The sequence below is a fragment of the Ovis aries genome, chromosome 13 (genome assembly GCF_016772045.2).
Source record: "Ovis aries strain OAR_USU_Benz2616 breed Rambouillet chromosome 13, ARS-UI_Ramb_v3.0, whole genome shotgun sequence".
Lineage (NCBI taxonomy): Eukaryota > Metazoa > Chordata > Mammalia > Artiodactyla > Bovidae > Ovis > Ovis aries.
Window position 1 is genome coordinate 75,264,090 of NC_056066.1, and position 18,183 is coordinate 75,282,272.

Consider the following 18,183-nt stretch of genomic DNA (forward strand, 5'->3'; position numbering starts at 1 on the left):
CAATTAAACGTTGTATACGTTTTGCATGTAATTTGCATGCCCTTTACTCAGAACCCTTCATGTTGGATATTTTTACTTAAAGTTCCAGCATTTTCTCCCTAATCTCTTTTCAAGGCTTGCTCACATCAGAGTGAATAGGCAGCCTGAAAACCCTCTGACAGCAAATGCCCTCCCATGTCCCCCGTCTCTCAACTCTGGACCAGCCCCTGAGGGCCTCAGTACTCCCATCTTTCCTGTCCATCCCTGTGGACAGCCTCCAGCAAGAACTAACACTGAACACCCTGCTTTGTCCTCCTAGCTGACTGACCCTTTGCTGGCACTTCCTGCTAACCGAGGAGACAAATGGGTCATCCTGGATGGTCCCCATATCTGAAGCAGAACCATCTTGGCTTCTGGTTTTCAGTCTCACAGCCAGGCTTTGCTCAAAGAATGGAGATGAAAAGACACCAAAGGTTTGCAATGGGGGCTGGAATCAACTGGGAAAAGACCAATGCCTGGCCCCCATGCCCAACCTCTGAAATCAGCATCTCTGCAGCTGAGACCCAAGCATATGTTTTTTCACCTTTCCTGGAGACTCTAAACACACCCATGGCTGAGAATCACTGTTTTTTACAGATCTGCCTCTTGAGAAACCTATATGCAGGTCAGGAAGAAACAGAACTGGACATGGAAAAACAGATTGGTTCCAAATAGGAAAAGGAGTATGTCAAGGCTGTATATTGTCACCCTGCTTATTTAACTTATATGCAGAGTACATCATGAGAAACGCTGGGCTGGAAGAAGCACAAGCTGGTATCAAGATTGCCGGGAGAAATATCAATAACCTCAGATATGCAGATGACACCACCCTTATGGCAGAAAGTGAAGAGGAGCTAAAAAGCCTCTTGATGAAAGTGAAAGAGGAGAGTGAAAAAGTTGGTTTGAAGCTCAACATTCAGAAAACTAAGATCATGGCACCCGGTCCCATCACTTCATGGGAAATAGATGGGGAAACAGTGGAAACAGTGTCAGACTTTATTTTGGGGGGGCTCCAAAATCACTGTAGATGGTGATTGCAGCCATGAAATTAAAAGACGCTTACTCCTTGGAAGGAAAGTTATGACCAACCTAGATAGCATATTAAAAAGCAGAGATATTACTTTGCCAACAAAGGTCCATCTAGTCAAGGCTATGGTTTTTCCTGTGGTCATGTATGGATATGAGAGTTGGACTGTGAAGAAAGCTGAGCGCTGAAGAATTGATGTTTTTGAACTGTGGTGTTGGAGAAGACTCTTGCGAGTCCCTTGGACTGCAGCGAGATCCAACCTGTCCATCCTAAAGGAGACCACCCCTGGGTGTTCATTGGAAGGACTGATGCTGATTCTGAAACTCCAATACTTTGGCCACCTCATGCGAAGAGTTGACTCATTGGAAAAGACCCTGATGCTGGGAGGGATTGGGGGCAGAAGGAGAAGGGGATGACAGAGGATGAGATGGCTGGATGACATCACCTACTCGATGAACATGAGTTTGAGTGAACTCTGGGAGTTGGTGATGGACAGGGAGGCCTGGTGTGCTGTGATTCATGGTGTTGCAAAGAGTTGAATATGACTGAGTGACTGAACTGAACTGAAAATCAAAGGATTTGAGAACCTGAGAATATGGTAGAGAGTTAAGGTTTTAAAATCAGCTTGTGAGGTAAGACATGGGTGCACTTAAGTTTTCTCATGAAAATAACTTTGAATACCCACAAGTATAGAACTGACTTACGTACATCAAACCCACTCTCAGGAAGACCAATGCAGTTAGCTTTTCCTCCATCATCCCTATAAATCCTTGATTCTTTGGCTGAATACCAGATAAAGACGTCAGCCAGCACATGGAGCCATGTTGAATATCATGTTGTTCTGTTGTTTTGTTAAATGCTTACATTTGGATTCACATGGATTAATTTAATATATGAAACATTTCCACAGTAACAAAACCTTAGAAACCCCACCTCTCAGAATCTTGGAATCTGAAAGTACTTAGAATCTTGAAATACAAGGATTTTTAACATCTTCAGACGAAGAGGTTTGGAAAAAATGGAATTGATGTCAAACCATCAGAGAATCCATCTCTTTGATTCTCACACCCTGACAAATGGCCACTCAACCTCTGTCTGAACAGGTTCGGTGATGGGGAGATTTTACTTGGCAGAGTCCACTCCACTGCTGGCCCATGTGCCTGGCTGCAAGGCTTCTCAGAGGACATCACAGCCACACACCAGTACCTCCTACTGGGGTTGGTTTTAGAAGGAGATGTCACGTCATGTCACCCCTCTGCTCTCAGCTCTCCTCTGACTCTCCTGACAGTGCCTGCCCTGGTCTTCTTACCTTAGCCCCTTCTGCACCCCAGCCCGGCCAGTCTTTGGGCTGCTTCCCACCTTTGTACAGGCTATTCCTTCTGTCTGAGGTGCTCTTCCCTCCTGCGTCCACAAAGTTCACCCCATCACTTCTGGGTCTCTGCTCAAATGTCACCATATTAGAGGGATGGCACAATACCGACCAACCTAGATAAAACAGCGCCCACTCCTCTTACCTCTGCCCCCTTCTTCTGCTCGATTTTATTTCATAACGGATCACGCCAACATATTATATATTCCCTTGCTTTTCCCTTTATTGTTTGTCTCTCCCACCAGAATGGAAGTTCCCCAGAGCAGGGATTTTGCTGGGCTTTGGGCATCGCTGGGTCCCCAGAGCCTGGACAATGGTAGACACCCAAGACACATCCCTGGATGTTGGGTGAAGGAGGAGGAGAGGAGTAGAACAGGCAGAAGCCCCAGTGCCGGGGACGGGGAGCACTCGCTCTTACCTCTTGAGCTGGCCGAGCAGGATGAGGTTGGGGGCTGTGCCCGTGAGGGTGGCGGTGCCCCCGATGCTGGCCGAGTAGGGGATGGAGATGAGGAAGCCCTTCCAGATGTTCCTGCGATATTCCTCCTCCTTCTTGGAGGTAGGGTGGAGATCCGTTGGAGCCTCTGCCTCCTCAGGGCAGTCTTTGCTTTAAACAAACCCAAAGAGAAGCCATTCAGAATTCCTGGCCTTGTGGAGAAACACACTGCCCGGGATGGGAGAGCTAGAAGGCAATTGGCATGGGAATCAAACACTTCTAAAAATGTGCAACCCTTCAGCTTAAGCGTTCTACTCTAAGAAGTTGTCCTAAACTAATACTTGGTATTAAATATAACTTAAATGGAAAACTTCATTTAAATATCCATCAAAAAAGGATTGGCTAGATTAAGACGATCCTGTTTCTAGATGGAATACCAAAGCAGTTAATAAAAATGGTGATTTAGATGGGTATTTATTCAGATGAAAGATGCCCATTATATAAAGTGAAAAGGTAGGTAACAGCACTACTTACTTCTTTTATTTTAAAAATATACACATATTTCATGAATATATGAGTATTAAGAAAAGTCTAGAATGATATACACAAAGTTGCTTTGGGGACTTTCGCGGGGATGGAATTACATATTCCCCCCCCCCCTTTTACTTTTTATTTGTATTTTCTGGGTTATTTTCCTGGTACCTTTGTGGAGTTTGGGAAATAATATAGTCAAAAATTGTTAATTATATAATTAAAAGATAATGATGCTGACACAAATTTATTGAGGTGAAAAGACATCCACTACACTCAGTTAGCTGAGGTAATAGGTTATAAAATGCATGTATAGCATGGTCAGTGATTTTGTTAAAAATACACACACACACACACACACACACACACACATAGATAAATGGTCTAGAATAGTATTCACTTAACTCTTCTAGTCTATCTTTGGGAGTGAGGTGCTGAGTACATTTTTGTTTTTGTTTAAGAGTTCTTTTTCTTTTATCTGTGCAACTATAAAATGTTTATTAGTGGATGAAATTAAGAATTATCTTTGTGTAAAAATCAATTTTTTTTTAAGAATGTAAGACACTTCAACTATCTTGGGGCTTTAATCACTAACATGAAGGGCCATTTCTCCAGTGGGTGGTGAGGATGTGATCTGGGGTCTAAAAGGAAGACAAGGGCTGGAAGCAGCTGGAGACAGATGCCATGCTTGGTTATCCAGGGTGAGAGGCCCAGTCAGGGACCTGTGGGCTCCCTCGGACCTGGGGCTCCAACCAGACTGAGCCTCACAGGAGACTAAGAGCAGAAAGTGTTCTTCTCGTGCACCCCCTTCCTAGTTTGGATGGAAAACTGAGGCCCAGAGTGGGGCTTGAGGAACATAGGGAAAACCATTAGACCATTCAGGTATGACCTAAGTCAAATCCCTTCCGATTATACAGTGGAAGTGACAGATAGATTCAAAGGATTAGATATGACAGATAGAGTGCCCAATGAACTATGGATGGAGATTCGTGACATTGTACAGGCGGCAGTGATCAAGACCATCCCCAAGAAAAAGAAATTCGAAAGGCAAAATCATTGCCTGAGGATAGCTGTGAAAAGAAGACAGTTCAGTTCAGTTCAGTTCATTTCAGTCGCTCAGTCGTGTCCGATGCTTTGCGACCCCATGAATTGCAGCATGCAGGCCTCCCTGTCCATCACCATCTCCCGGAGTTCACTCAAACTCATGTCCATCGAGTCGGTGATGCCATCCAGCCATCTCATCCTCTGTCATCCCCTTCTCCTCCTACCCCCAATCCCTCCCAGCATCAGAGTCTTTTCCAATGAGTCAACTCTTCGCATGAGGTAGCCAAAGTATTGGAGTTTCAGCTTTAGCGTCATTCCTTCCAAAGAACACCCAGGACTGATCTCCTTTAGAATGGACTGGTTGGATCTCCTTGCAGTCCAAGGGACTCTTAAGAGGCTTCTCCAACACCACAGTTCAGTTTGACTCCTGGGAGGGGTGGCGGCTGAGAAGAGCAACCCTATGTCCAAGGAGCGGTGACTGCGTGGGTGCAGGAGGGCCAAGAGGAGCTACTCCATGTTCAAGGTCAGGAGGGGCGGCCATGAGGACATACCCCTTGTCCAAGGTAAGGAGCAGCAGCTGCGCTTTGCTGGAGCAGCCATGAAGAGATACTCCATGTCCAAGGTAAGAGAAACCTAAGTAAGATGATAGGTGTTGCAAAAAGGCATCAGAGGGCAGACACACTGAAACCATAATCACAGAAAAGAAGACAAGCTAAAGGCAAATGAAAAAAGGGAAGATATAAGCATCTGAATCCAGAGTTCCAAAGAATAGCAAGGAGAGATAAGAAAGCCTTCCTCAGTGATCAATGCAAAGAAACAGAGGAAAATAATAGGATGGGAAAGACTAGATCTCTTCAGGAAAATTAGATATGCCAAGGGAACATTTCATGCAAAGATGGACACAATAAAGGACAGAAATATTATGGACCTAACCTTGTAAGAAAAGTTATGATCAACCTAGATAGCATATTCAAAAGCAGAGACATTACTTTGCTGACTAAGGTCCGTCTAGTCAAGGCTATGGTTTTTCCAGTGGTCATGTATGGATGTGAGAGTTGGACTGTGAAGAAGGCTGAGCACTGAAGAATTGATGCTTTTGAACTGTGGTGTTGGAGAAGACTCTTGCAAGTCCCTTGGACTGCAAGGAGATCCAACCAGTCCATTCTGAAGGAGATCAGCCCTGGGTGTTCTTTGGAAGGAATGATGCTAAAGCTGAAACTCCAGTACCTCATGTGAAGAGTTGACTAATTGGAAAAGACTCTGATGCTGGGAGGGATTGGGGGCAGGAGGAGAAGGGGATGACAGAGGATGAGATGGCTGGATGGCATCACGGACTCGATGGATGTGAGTCTGAGTGAACTCTGGGAGTTGGTGATGGACAGGGAGGCCTGGCGTGCTGCGATTCATGGGGTTGCAAAGAGTTGGACACAACTGAGCGACTGAACTGAATTGAACTGAACTGAACAGAAGCAGAAGATATTAAGAAGAGGTGGCAAGAATACACATAAGAACTATATAGAAAAGATCTTCATGACCCAGATAACCACGATGGTGTGATCACTCACCTGGAGTCAGACATCCTAGAGTCCGAAGTCAAGTGGACCTTAGGAAGTATCACTACAAACCAAGCTAGTGGAGGTGATGGAACTCCAGCTGAGCTATTTCAAATTCTAAAAGGTAATGCTGTGAAAGTGCTGTACTCAATATGCCTGCAAATTTGGAAAACTCAGCAGTGGCCATAGGACTGGAAAAGGTCAGTTTTCATTCCAATCCCTAAGAAAGGCAATGCCAAAGAATGCTCAAACTACCTCACAATTGCACTCATCTCACACGCTAGTAAAGTAATGCTCAAAATTCTCCAAGACAGGCTTCAACAATACATGAACCATGAAAATGCAGATGTTCAAGCTGGATTTAGAAAAGGCAGGGGCACCAGAGATCAAATTGCCAACATCCATTGGATCATCGAAAAAGCAAGAGAGTTCCAGAAAAACATCTATTTCTGCTTTATTGACTATGCCAAAGCCTTTGACTGTGTGGATCACAGCAAACTGGAAAATTCTTCAACAGATGGGAATACCAGACCACCTTATGTGCCTCCTGAGAAATCTGTATGCAGGTCAAGAAGCAACGGTTAAACTGCAACAACGGACTGGTTCCAAATTGGGAAAGGAATACCTCAAGGCTGTATGTTGTCACCCTGCTTATTTAACATCTATGCAGAGTATAGCATGTGAAATGCAGGGCCGGGTGAAGCATGAGCTGGAATCAAGATTGCTGGGAGAAATAGCAATAACCTCATATATGCAAATGATACCACCTTTATAGCAGAAAGTGGAGAAGAACTAAAGAGCCTCTTGATGAAAGTGAAAGACGAGAGTGAAAAAGTTGGCTTAAAGCTCAACATTCCAAAAACTAAGATCATGGCACCTGGTCCCATCATTTCATGGCAAATAGATGGGGAAGCAATGGAAACAGTGTCAGACTTTATTTTGGGGGCTCCAAAATCACTGTAGGTGGTGATTGCAGCCATGAAATTAAAAGATGCTTACTCCTTGGAAGGAAAGCTATGACCAACCTAGATAGCATATTAAAAAGCAGAGACATTACTTTGCAAACAAAGGTCCGTCTGGTCAAGGCTATGGTTTTTCCAGTGGTCATGTATGAATGTGAGTTGGACTATAAAGAAAGCTGAGTCCTGAAGGATTAATGCTTTTGTACTGTGGTGTTGGAGAAGACTCTTGAGAGTACCTTGGACTGCAGGGAGATCCAATCAGTCCATCCTAAAGGAAATCAGTCCTGGATATTCTTTGGAAGAACTGATGCTGAAGCTGAAACTCCAATACTTTGGCCAATTGATGCAAAGAACTAACTCATTTGAAAAGACCCTAATGCTGGGAAAGATTGAAGGCAGGAGGAGAAGGGGACGACAGAGGATGCAATGGTTGGATGGCATCACCAACTCGATGGACATGAGTTTTAGCAAGCTCTAAGAGTTGGTGATGGACAGGGAAGCCTGGTAATCTGCAGTCCATGGGGTCTCAAAGAGTCAGACACGATTGAGCAACTGAACTGAACTGAACTGAGAGTGGGGCTGGGGTCTGCAACCAATGGACACAAGAGTTCCAGAGGGTAGGGATCAGTGCTTTTCCAACAGACTCAGCACAAGCTCTGCCTGGGTAGATGGTTAAAACAGATACCCAGGTTGCAAGGTGGTGAGTGGTGGGGCCAACTACAGAACCGTATCTCAAAGGTGGACTCAAAGCCCCCAAACATGGTGCCAGGGAGGAGCACAGGCCTCAGGATAAGACAAACTGATGTAAAATCATGCCCCTATCTGCTAGACCCTTCATCCGTTCCCATCTCATTCAAAGTAAAAACTACATCAATGGCCTGTGGGGTCCCACAGGCTCTGTCCCCAGCCAGTGCCCTCCTGCCACACAAGCAATCTCTGTGAGCCCATCTCCAGCCACACTAGCATCCCGGCTGCCTTGAACTCTCAGGGCTTTGTACCTGCTGGCTCCTCTGCTAAGAATACTCTTCCCACAGATTCCCCAGGACCCTTCACCTTCCCCCGGTGTTTGCCCAAGAATGACCTTCTTAGTGAGGTCTTCCCTGACACACATTTAAATACTGCCCTTTCCCTCCCCCAACCCCCTCCCTAGCCTGCTTTCCAATGCTTTGTTCTCCTGTTCATTGCCATGTGCCTGACAGTACCTGGCTCATGGGAAGTTCTCTATAAATTTGCTGAATGAAGGAAACAGACCTGACTGATGCCCAGCAATGATGCCTTGAGCAAGTCACCTTACTCCCTGCTGTTTGCTTCATTATCATGAAATTGAGATAACGATACCATTAATAACAAGCATTACCATCTGTGCACGGAAGGCCTAACAAGCGGCTTTATCTACATGATCTCATTTAATCTCAAAAACAACCCGCAAAAAGAACACAGATGGGTTCTGACATCATGTCCAGCTGGTAGGTGAAACTGAGTTTCAGAGAGGGGGAGTGATGTGTGCAAACCAACAGAGCTGGTAAGTGGCAAAGCCAGGGTTCAAAGTCAAGTCTGCTTGACCCCAAGCACCCAGGTCTTATATCCTCGCTGCTGTATACAAAAAATACCAAGACTAACTGTGCCATCAGTGTCCAGATGCTTCCTGAGTCACACAGGTGTGAAGGGCTGCTACTGTCTCGGGATCTTTTGTCTTCAGACAAAGCTTTAGCTTGGCCCGGTACACCCTCTCCTCCTTGACGATCGTGTGGTTTGCGCCTCCTGCTCTTCTGGTCCTTCCTTCCAGACCCTTCACCTCAGCAGACCTTTAGGGGCTTACTGTACTCCCCTGCCCATCCCATGTTTTCTTTTTTCAAGGAGGCTGGAGCTCAGGGAGAAGTGGTGGTAACTTAGGCATTGGGTCATTGGGAGAAGAATGGGGGGTGGGGATTGCCTGCAGCATGGAATTCTTGTTCATCCTCTCCTTGGATCAAGCATGGGCTCCTCTATGAATTTCACCAGGAGAACTCACTCTTCTGTGCCAGCAATGAATTGCATCTCCGTGGGCACAGTGTGCAAGCCGTTTTTCCGCACAGCAGCTAGGAGAAAAGAGCATGAGGTCTTTAGTGGGATGTAGCAGGTGGGACAGAAGCGTCCCCTTCTGGTGTAGTCAATCAAGAGTACTTCCTCAGGTCCCAGCCTATACTAGTCATTGGACTAAAAAAAAAGACACTCAAAATTCCATCCTTCTACCCAACTTGTTCCTATAAGGAGAGGGCTTCAGGCCTGGGGGCAGGAAGTTAGCTGCAAGGCAGCTGGACAAGCCATAACTCAAGCCTAGGCTAACCTCGACTGTTATTGTCAAGGGGATGTTTGGGAAAGACTGGCTACGTGTGGTAATGGATCAGCAATGGGATGGGTGACCCCAATCTGCCACTCATTCAAAACACATCTATTGAGCACCTACTGTGTACTATTGACCATCAGCTTGGGGTACACAGTGAATAATATAGGACAATGTCCTTGCTCCCACAAAAGCACTATTCTAGAGAGGATGACTGACAATAATCAAGAAAGAAAACTTCGGGTGTCAGGGAACGTTTAATTTTAAGGAATCCTATATGTTGTTTTCTGTTTCTCAGGGGCCTTCTGTTCCTTATCAGTTCCTGGAAAACAGGAATGAGCAGAGCTGCACGCAGTTCTCAGGACTGAGGTCATGACCTTTCAGTAACCTTTTACTTTTCTATAAAACTACTTAGTCATGTTCCTATTTTCGATACACGGGTTGTCTTCAGGCGCTGTGATGATTGTTATTCCCCTAGTTACTGTTGTTACGGCCCCATGACGATTGGCATTCCCTTGGTTACTGTTGTCATGCATCTGCTTTCCATGGTTTTGCTCAACTTTATATTTTTCTGCCTAAAGCTTCCGTGTATAACAATATATATGCACACGCCACCATGATTAAAGCACCCTTGTTCCACTAGAGACTTGGGTCCCCCAAGTCCTTCTTTTCTTCGTCTTCTTTTCATCGACTCCTGTCCCCAGGTTCTGGTCTGTCAAGACCAAAATAAGTGGCGCCCGAACAGGGACCTGGAGTACTCCCTTGGCAAGCTGGTGGAGTGACTGTGGACCCACTGAGGTCGGTAAGTGTGGGGTAACGGGACAAACGGCTGGACAGCCCCACCGCTTTTCAACTTTGCTTCATCATTTATTTAAAGTTCAAGGACTCTCGGTTTCATGTCAGTGAATAGAGGCTTGTCTCCAAATGGTAACTGAACATAATCCCTGGTTCCCTGATGAAGGTAGTTTTGATTTAGAGATTTGGAACCAGGTTAAACAGAATGTTGAATGAGCTGCAAGATGGGGAAAAAATATTCCAATAAATTTCTGGCCGTTATGGGCCCTCATTAAAGCTGTAATTTTGCCATTTCAAGGAAATTCTAGCCCCCCCCCCCCCCAATATTTGACAACAGGCAGAACACTTGTTACATGAATATGAATTAGATGATGAAACTTTACAAAAGGCCCAATTAGAACAACATAAAATATTTCAGAATTTTCCCACCAGCACTGCTCTGGTTGCCCCAAGTGCTCCTCCTCCTCTTGCAACGGGCGCCAAACCGAAAGTCCTCTCAACTCAAGGACAAGATGACTCTGATAATGACTCTTCCGAGGCTGACAATACTTTCCTTGATGATAATGATAAGCCTTTAACTTGTACTCGTATTTATGAGAAAACACTATCTACTCATTCTCCTTCACGACGAAGGCTTTCTGGATTGCTGGCTTTACAATCTCGAATCTCTGAGGCTGATGACTTTTCTGCGTTTCCTGTTTTAAAAAATCCTTATGCTCAAGGCCAAATTATACCTCAACATCAATACATTGATTTTTCTCACATGCAACAGATGAAAAAAGTTGTAACTATGTACAGCCCTCATTCTTCCTTTACTAAGGAACTTTTAAATGCTATGGCATCTTCTGTCGGAAATTTTGTTCCTTATGATTGGCGACTTTTGATAAAGGCTCTTCTTAAGCCAGGAGAATATCTTCAAAGGACAATGTGGTTTCAGGATGTAGCCCGAGATCATGCCAATTCTAATGCTGGCGCTCCCCAAAACCAAATTACTTTTGAAATGTTAACCAGTACAAGGCAGTTTGATGTGGTGAAAGCCCAAATACAATGCCCTCCCTTATTACATGAGCAATTGAAAGAAGTTGCCCTTGAAGCTTGGGATCAAATGACTCCTCAGGGAGAACCTAAAGGCAGCTACACAAAAATATTTCAAGGACCTAATGAAGCCTATGCTGTTTTTTTTAACTAGATTGGAAGTTGCTATTTCCCATAGTGTTATTGGAGAAGAAGCCAAAAGGCAACTAGGAAAACTGCTTGCTTATGAGAATGCAAATCAGAAATGTCAAAGAGCTATCTCTCCAATCCGTGAGACTGGGGCTATTATCGACTATTTGAAGGCTTGTCGCAATTTAGGACCAGAAACTGAAAAAATGCAAATGCTAGCTGAAACAATGGCTTCTGCCTTTAAGAAGGAGAATGAAAGATGTTTTGCATGTGGAGATAAAACACATTTAAAAAAGGATTGCCCTAAAAAGCACACACAAAAAATTAAAACTGTTGAAAAACCCCCAGAAATTTGCCCTCGTTGCCCTAAGGGGATACATTGGGCCAGGGAATGTCAGTCTAAATATGATGTTGAAGGAAAGCCTATTTTGGGAAACTCCAAGCTGGGGACTCCTCAGGTCCCCATCAACAAAAACCAGGGGCAAACTTCATCTTTTCCCTCAAACCCTCAACATCTGGCAGTGCTGCCATTGATATACCAGGCCTAAATGATTTTCTCCTTTTTCCTCAAGCAGTCCCTTTTAGAATACCTACCAGACTTTTTGGACCCCTATCCCCACAAACCTTCAGTCTTTTACTTGGCCAATCTAGTCTGACTTCTAAAGGAATTACTGTTCACCCTGGAGTAATTGATTCAGATTATAAGGGAGAAATTAAAATTATGATGTCATCTCAGATATTATGGCAATTTAAAAAGGGAGATAAAATTGCTCAATTACTTCTTTTACCTTACATTTCTATTAACTCCTCTGATGGTATGTGGACAGATGGATTTGGCAGTACAGATCAAAAATTATCCTTATGGACATCAATTATATCTGAATATACCTGACCAAATATAAATATCAAAATTAATGGCAAAAAATTTTCTGGTCTTCTTGATACTGGATCTGATATTACTATTATCTCCAAACATTTATGGTCCAAATCTCGGCCTATCCAGAGAATTTCTTGCCAGATTGCAGGAGTTTCTCAAACCAAAGTACAAGAGGTTTATCAAAGTGTCCAAATACATCCATGTGAGGGACCAGAAGGCCAGCCCACAACATGATAACCTTATGTGAAAGATGCACCCCTTAATTTAATAGGAAGAGATTTACTTATGCAATGACAAGCTCAAACATGTATTCCACATTTTTCCTAGGGGCCACTGCTCACTTAACAAACAATGCAATTATTAAAATTACTTGAAAAGTGACAAGCCTATTTGGGCAGAGCAGTGGCCCCTTATAAAAGAGAAACTAGAGGCTGCTGAGGAACTTATCTATACACAATTGAAATAGAAACATATTGAGGAATCTTGTTCTCCTTGGAATTCTCCCATTTTTGTAATAAAAAAGAGATCTAGCAAATGGCATCTCTTAACAGACCTTAGAAAAGTTAATGCATCTATGAAACCTATGGGTACATTACAACCAGGAATTCCATCACCTACCATTATTCCTCAAACTGGCATATTATTATTATAAATTTACAGGATTGCTTTTTTACTATACCTTTACACACTCTAGACTGAGAAAGATTTGCCTTCTCTTTTCCTTTTCCTAATCACATTGGGCCTCATAAATGATATCAATGGACTGTATTGCCTCAAGAAATAATTAATTCTCCCACCATGTGTTAATATTATGTAGCCAAAGCCCTTGAACCTGTGGGAAAACAATTTCCTGACTTTCCTATTATTCATTATATGGATGATATATTGTTTTTGGCTCCATCTGTTTTAGAGACTCAACATATGTTTGATATAGCTCAACGATGCTTAAAAGACTCTGGATTAATTATTGCCCCTGAAAAAATTCAAACCTCTACACCTTACCATTACTTAGGATCTATTGTTAATAGACAACATATTACTCCCCAACTAACACAAATTCGTATTGATAAATTATCAACCTTGAATGATTTTCAAAAACTTTTAGGTGATATAAACTGGATTAGACCCTCTTTGGGCATTGCAAATTATCAACTGACTAATTTATTTAATACTTTGAAAGGAGATCCTGATTTAAATAGCCCTCATTCACTTTCACAAGAGACACGAGAGGAATTCTGTTTAGTACAAAATAAATTACAAAAATAATTTCTTACTCGTATTAGGCTTGAATTGCCTTTAAAGTTATTTAAACTCCCCTCTCTCCGTTCTCCCACCAGACTTCTTGCCCAACAAGAACACCCAGTATAATGGATCTATATGGCAAAACCAATACAATATTGTAAAGTAAAAATAAATAAATAAATAAATAAAATCTGAAAAAAAAAAATAACCGATCTATACCCATTTTAGAGGGACAAAGTCATGCCCTATCTTTATTTAATCACTCTAATAATTATCAATGGGAGAAATAGAACTAAGACTTTGATTGGCTCCAATCCCCATAAAATTGTATTACCTATTAATGAAACTCAATTTGAAAATGCATTACAAACTTCTACCAATTTCCAAATAGCCTTCTTAGACTATTTCATTTCATTATCCTTCTAATAAATTTGAAATTTCTTCAAAAATACTGAATTTATTATCTCTCACATTGTTACATCCCAACCTATACCTCAAGCTGATGTTTTCTATATAGATGGGACTAAAAACTCTAAAGCCTCATTTGGGTGTCTCAAAAAATATAAGGTCTTTTATACTAAATTTCATTCTGCTCAACAAAATGAATTATATGCTCTTATTCAGGTTATTCACCTACATCCTTACCCTATTAATATAGTTTCTGATTCTTCATATTCAGTTTTTGTATTAAAAATTATAGAAACTTCTACCATAAATTCTAATCAATCTATTATTCAACAACTTTTTCTTGAATCACAATCCATTATTATATATTACTCGTATTTGAGCACATTCTGGCCTTCTCGGTCCAATGACTCATGGTAATGAACAAACTGATAAACTTGTTTCTTTTCTACTCCCAAAGAACAACATGCTCTATTCCATAATAATGCTGGCTCCTTATACCAGATTTGGAAAATTCCATACTGCCATGCTAAAGAAATCATTAATAATTGCTCTATTTGTAGACCCCAACACCTTCGACCCATTTCACAAGGTATCAATCCTCGAGAATTACAACCCAATGAATTATGGCAAATGGATGTGACTCAATGCCCTGAGCTTTCTCCATCTTCTTTTTTACATGTCTGTATTGATACAAATCTTCTTCTATATGGGCCACACCTTTTTGAGGCAAAGCTACACAACTTGTTATAACCCACCTGTTAGCTTGCTTTGCAGTAATGGGAACACCTAGTTCCCTAAAAACAGACAATGGTCCTGCTTATATCTCTAACCAATTCAAAAAAATTTTACAATCTTTTTTTTAATCAAACATATTATAGGCATTCCTTATAATCCACAAGCATAAGACATAGTTGAACAGCACATCACACACTGAAACTACAAATAAAAAAATTTAAAAAGGGGGAATGCACAGGAACAATTCTATCTTCCCTATCCAGAGCAGACTTTACTAGATTCCAACAAAAAGACTCTGATGCTGGGAGAGATTGGGGGCAGGAGGAGAAGAGGACAACAGAGGACGAGATGGCTGGATGGCATCACCGACTCGATGCACGTGAGTTTGAGTGAACTCTGGGAGTTGGTGATAGACAGGGAGGCCTGGCATGCTGCAATTCATGGGGTCACAAAGAATTGGACACGACTGAGCGAGTGAACTGAACTGAACACAAGATATTCTTTAATCCTATAACTATTGTTAATAGAGCTTTATTTGTTTTAAACTTTTTAAACTTACCACAAGGAGATATCTTGACAAGAGCGGAAAAACATTTTGAGGAATTGAAGGACACTTCTCTTCCTCTGCCCATTTGGTATGAAGACGGGCTAACTAAACAATGGAAATCTGGGAAATTAATCTTACAGGAAAAGGGGTATGCTTGTATTTCTCCAGATGGATCCAACGAACTCACCTGGCTCCCTCTTCAGAAGATCTGCCCCAAGGGAGGCTCTGGCATTCAAAATAAAGATGAAACCAAAAAACCCGCAGAGGGAAGAAATTCCAATACAGGCCATGGCGGCTCTGAAAATCTCCAAGAAGACCAAAACATTCGGGTTGCGATGAAAGTGGTGGAGAAAGTAAAACTGGGCGAAGCAATGGAAGTGACTGCAGAGTGGGGAGGAGGAGCAGGTAGACTCGTGATCAGGTCAACAGACGAGACAGATGAGCCGATGGCATGTGAGCTGAGACCTCAAGGATTAAAAGGAGTCAATCATACGAAGAGTTGTGGGAAGAGGGACTGGGGCAACAGGAACAGCAAATGCAAAGGCCCTGAGGTGAGCGTGTGTCTGGTATGTTGAGAAGCAGAAGGAAGACCAGTGGGGCTGGAGGGGCCTGATGGAGAGGGAGATTAGGAGGAGGTGGGAGATGGGGCAGGGGCTGGGGTAGCAGAAAGTGGTCTGGATCACACAGAGGTCTTGGGGCTCACCGTAAGAATTTTAGCTTCTCCTCTGAGCCAGTTGGGAGTGGAGGCAGGGGAGAGGTTGAGCAGAGGAGAGTCAGAAAAGGATATGACTTCATTTCTAAAGAATCCCTTGCTTGACAGGTCAGCCTCCCCACAGGAGAAAACTGAAGAGATTAAAATTTCCTGCAGCTGAAACCATCACCAAGAGCAAAAGATCCATCCCTGGGCATTGGAAGTGTGATTAATAACTGAACACATGGGTTCAGGGGTCAAGTCTCCATCAGTTGCTTTGTGACATTAGGTCAGTGTGGTTCTCAGCTAGGGTTGATGCTGCTTCCAAGGGATACTGGACAATGTCTGGAGAAATTTTTGATTGTAGCAACGGGGATGAAGGTGGTGGGGGTGCTACTGGTACCTAATGGTCAGAGGTCGGGGATGCTGCTAAACATCTTGTAGTACATAAGTCACCCCCACAAGAAAGAATTTTCCCATCTAAGATGTCAAATAGTGCCAAAGTTAAGAAACTGGCTTAGATAAATCCCTTAATCTCCTTGAACTTCTTTAATCCATAAAAGTAATAATTCCCCTGGGGTTATCAAGAGAATTAAAGAATTGATTTATTTGCTATAGACAGAATATTTTCATTCCTTCCCACCCCCTTCCAAATTCAAATGTTGAAACCAAATCCCCAGTCTGAGGGTGGTGTTAAGAGGTAGTGCTTTGGGAGGTGACTAGGTCATGAGGGTGGAGCCCTCATCAATGGGATTAGCGCCCTTATAAAAGACCTCACAGAACTCCCTTGCCACTTCTACCACGTGACTACACAGCCAGATGATAGCCAGGCGGTCTGTGAACCAGGAAACAGGCCCCCAACAGATGCTGGATCTGCTGGTGCCTTGATCTTGGACTTTGCAGCCTCCAGAATAGGGAGACATAAGTACTCAGCCTGTGGTATTTTTGTTGTAGCAGCATGAACAACTGAAACACCATTTAAAGCAAGGACCAGCAAACTTCTTCTGCAGAAGGCCAGGCAGTAAATATTTTCGGCTTTGGGGGCCATATGATGTCTGTTATAACTACTCAAATCTGCCATGGTATCATGAAAGCAGCCCTAGATAATACGGAAATGAATAAGTGTGACTAAACCTTTATTTTTGGACACTGAAGATTTCACATAATCTTCACATGTCATAAAATCTTCTGCTTGATTTATACAACTATTTAAAAACATAAGAGCTATGCTTAGCTCACAGGCTAGATGAAAAACAAGTGGCAGGCTAGATTTGGTACACCCAAGTTTGCCAGCCCCTGAGTTTAAAAATTTAACAGGAATCTGAGCACTAGTGAGGAAATGTGGGTTACTATTACGAAAGTACAAGAAAATGGCCCCTGGAGTCTGGAACTGGTCTGACCCAGCTACGACACAGCATCCTCTTGTTGGACCTAGATAATCTTACACATCACTGACTCCAGTTACTCTGAGACTGATAAAATGAGCCAGACTGAGAACACTGTGATCTTGTTTAAGCACAAAGCCACTTGCCACCCACAAAATGCCAAGCATCCCCTTCTCTTGCTAAAGAAATGGCTACTTCTTACCTAATCACAGAATTGTCCACAGGTTTGTTTTCCTTTTACTGTTCGCTTTGTTTTCGGCTGAGCTGGGTCATCCTTGCAGTGCGTGGGCTTAGTTGCCCTGCGACATGGGGGATCTTCGTTTCCGACCAGGGATCGAACCCATATCTCCAGTATTGCAAGGTGGATTCTTAGCCACTGGACCACCAGTTTCTGACAGCACCCAACCTAAAGCAAACCCTGCTTCCTTAGGTCCCCATCCCCACCCCAAATGCTTCAACCAAAGTCTGAATAGTGGGAGGTTCTTTCTAATATCTCTGAGTTCTTTGTCACTGCCCACGGTGTGTATGTTTCCTCACTGCAGCAATGATAACAAACTCAGCCTGTTTACCTACAAATGCGCTTTGGCCACTTTGGACAAAGGAGGAAGGGTCTAGATTGCAGCTCTGGCCCTTTCCCTGTCTGACCTCAGGGGCTTGGGGAAGTCTCTTCCCTTCTCCACTCTGGGCTGTTCTTTTCCTGCTGGTACGAGGGAGCAGGGTTCCACCGTGGCCGACTGTCGTTTTTACTGTGCCTAAGGCTGGGGTCTGAAGGGTAAATTCAGATCGTCTCACCCTGGGCCATGGGGAAAGGGCCTCAGGGCTCCCATGGTGGGAGCTCACATTCAAATGCAACGCCTGAGGCTGGAGGCCAGGGCACTAAAGCAGGAAGTGAATGGTTGTTCATAGGACACTGATGCTGGGGTGGTGGTGGGATGCAGAGTCACTCCCTGGAGGCTGACCAGACAGGGAAAACTCTGACCCAGTGACTCCCAGCGGCCACCCATCCCTCACTCACTCTGTACTCTTCTTAACTTGGTCAGGAACAGCTGTCCTGCAGCATCAGATACTTGCAAAGCTCA

The 18,183-nt window shown here is 43.4% G+C and overlaps 1 protein-coding gene across 2 annotated transcripts in view; it reads right to left on the minus strand.

Moving 5' to 3' along the window:
- Window positions 1-18,183, minus strand: part of SLC13A3 (solute carrier family 13 member 3) — an 86,652-nt gene that overhangs the window by 28,179 nt on the left and 40,290 nt on the right. For both annotated transcript variants that reach the window (XM_042230225.1, XM_027977271.2), the window contains exons 4-5: window positions 8,949-9,015; window positions 2,833-3,018 (exon numbers count right to left, since the gene is read on the minus strand). In XM_042230225.1, the coding sequence (XP_042086159.1) occupies window positions 2,833-3,018; window positions 8,949-9,015 (253 nt within the window). The remainder of the gene's footprint in view (window positions 1-2,832; window positions 3,019-8,948; window positions 9,016-18,183) is intronic.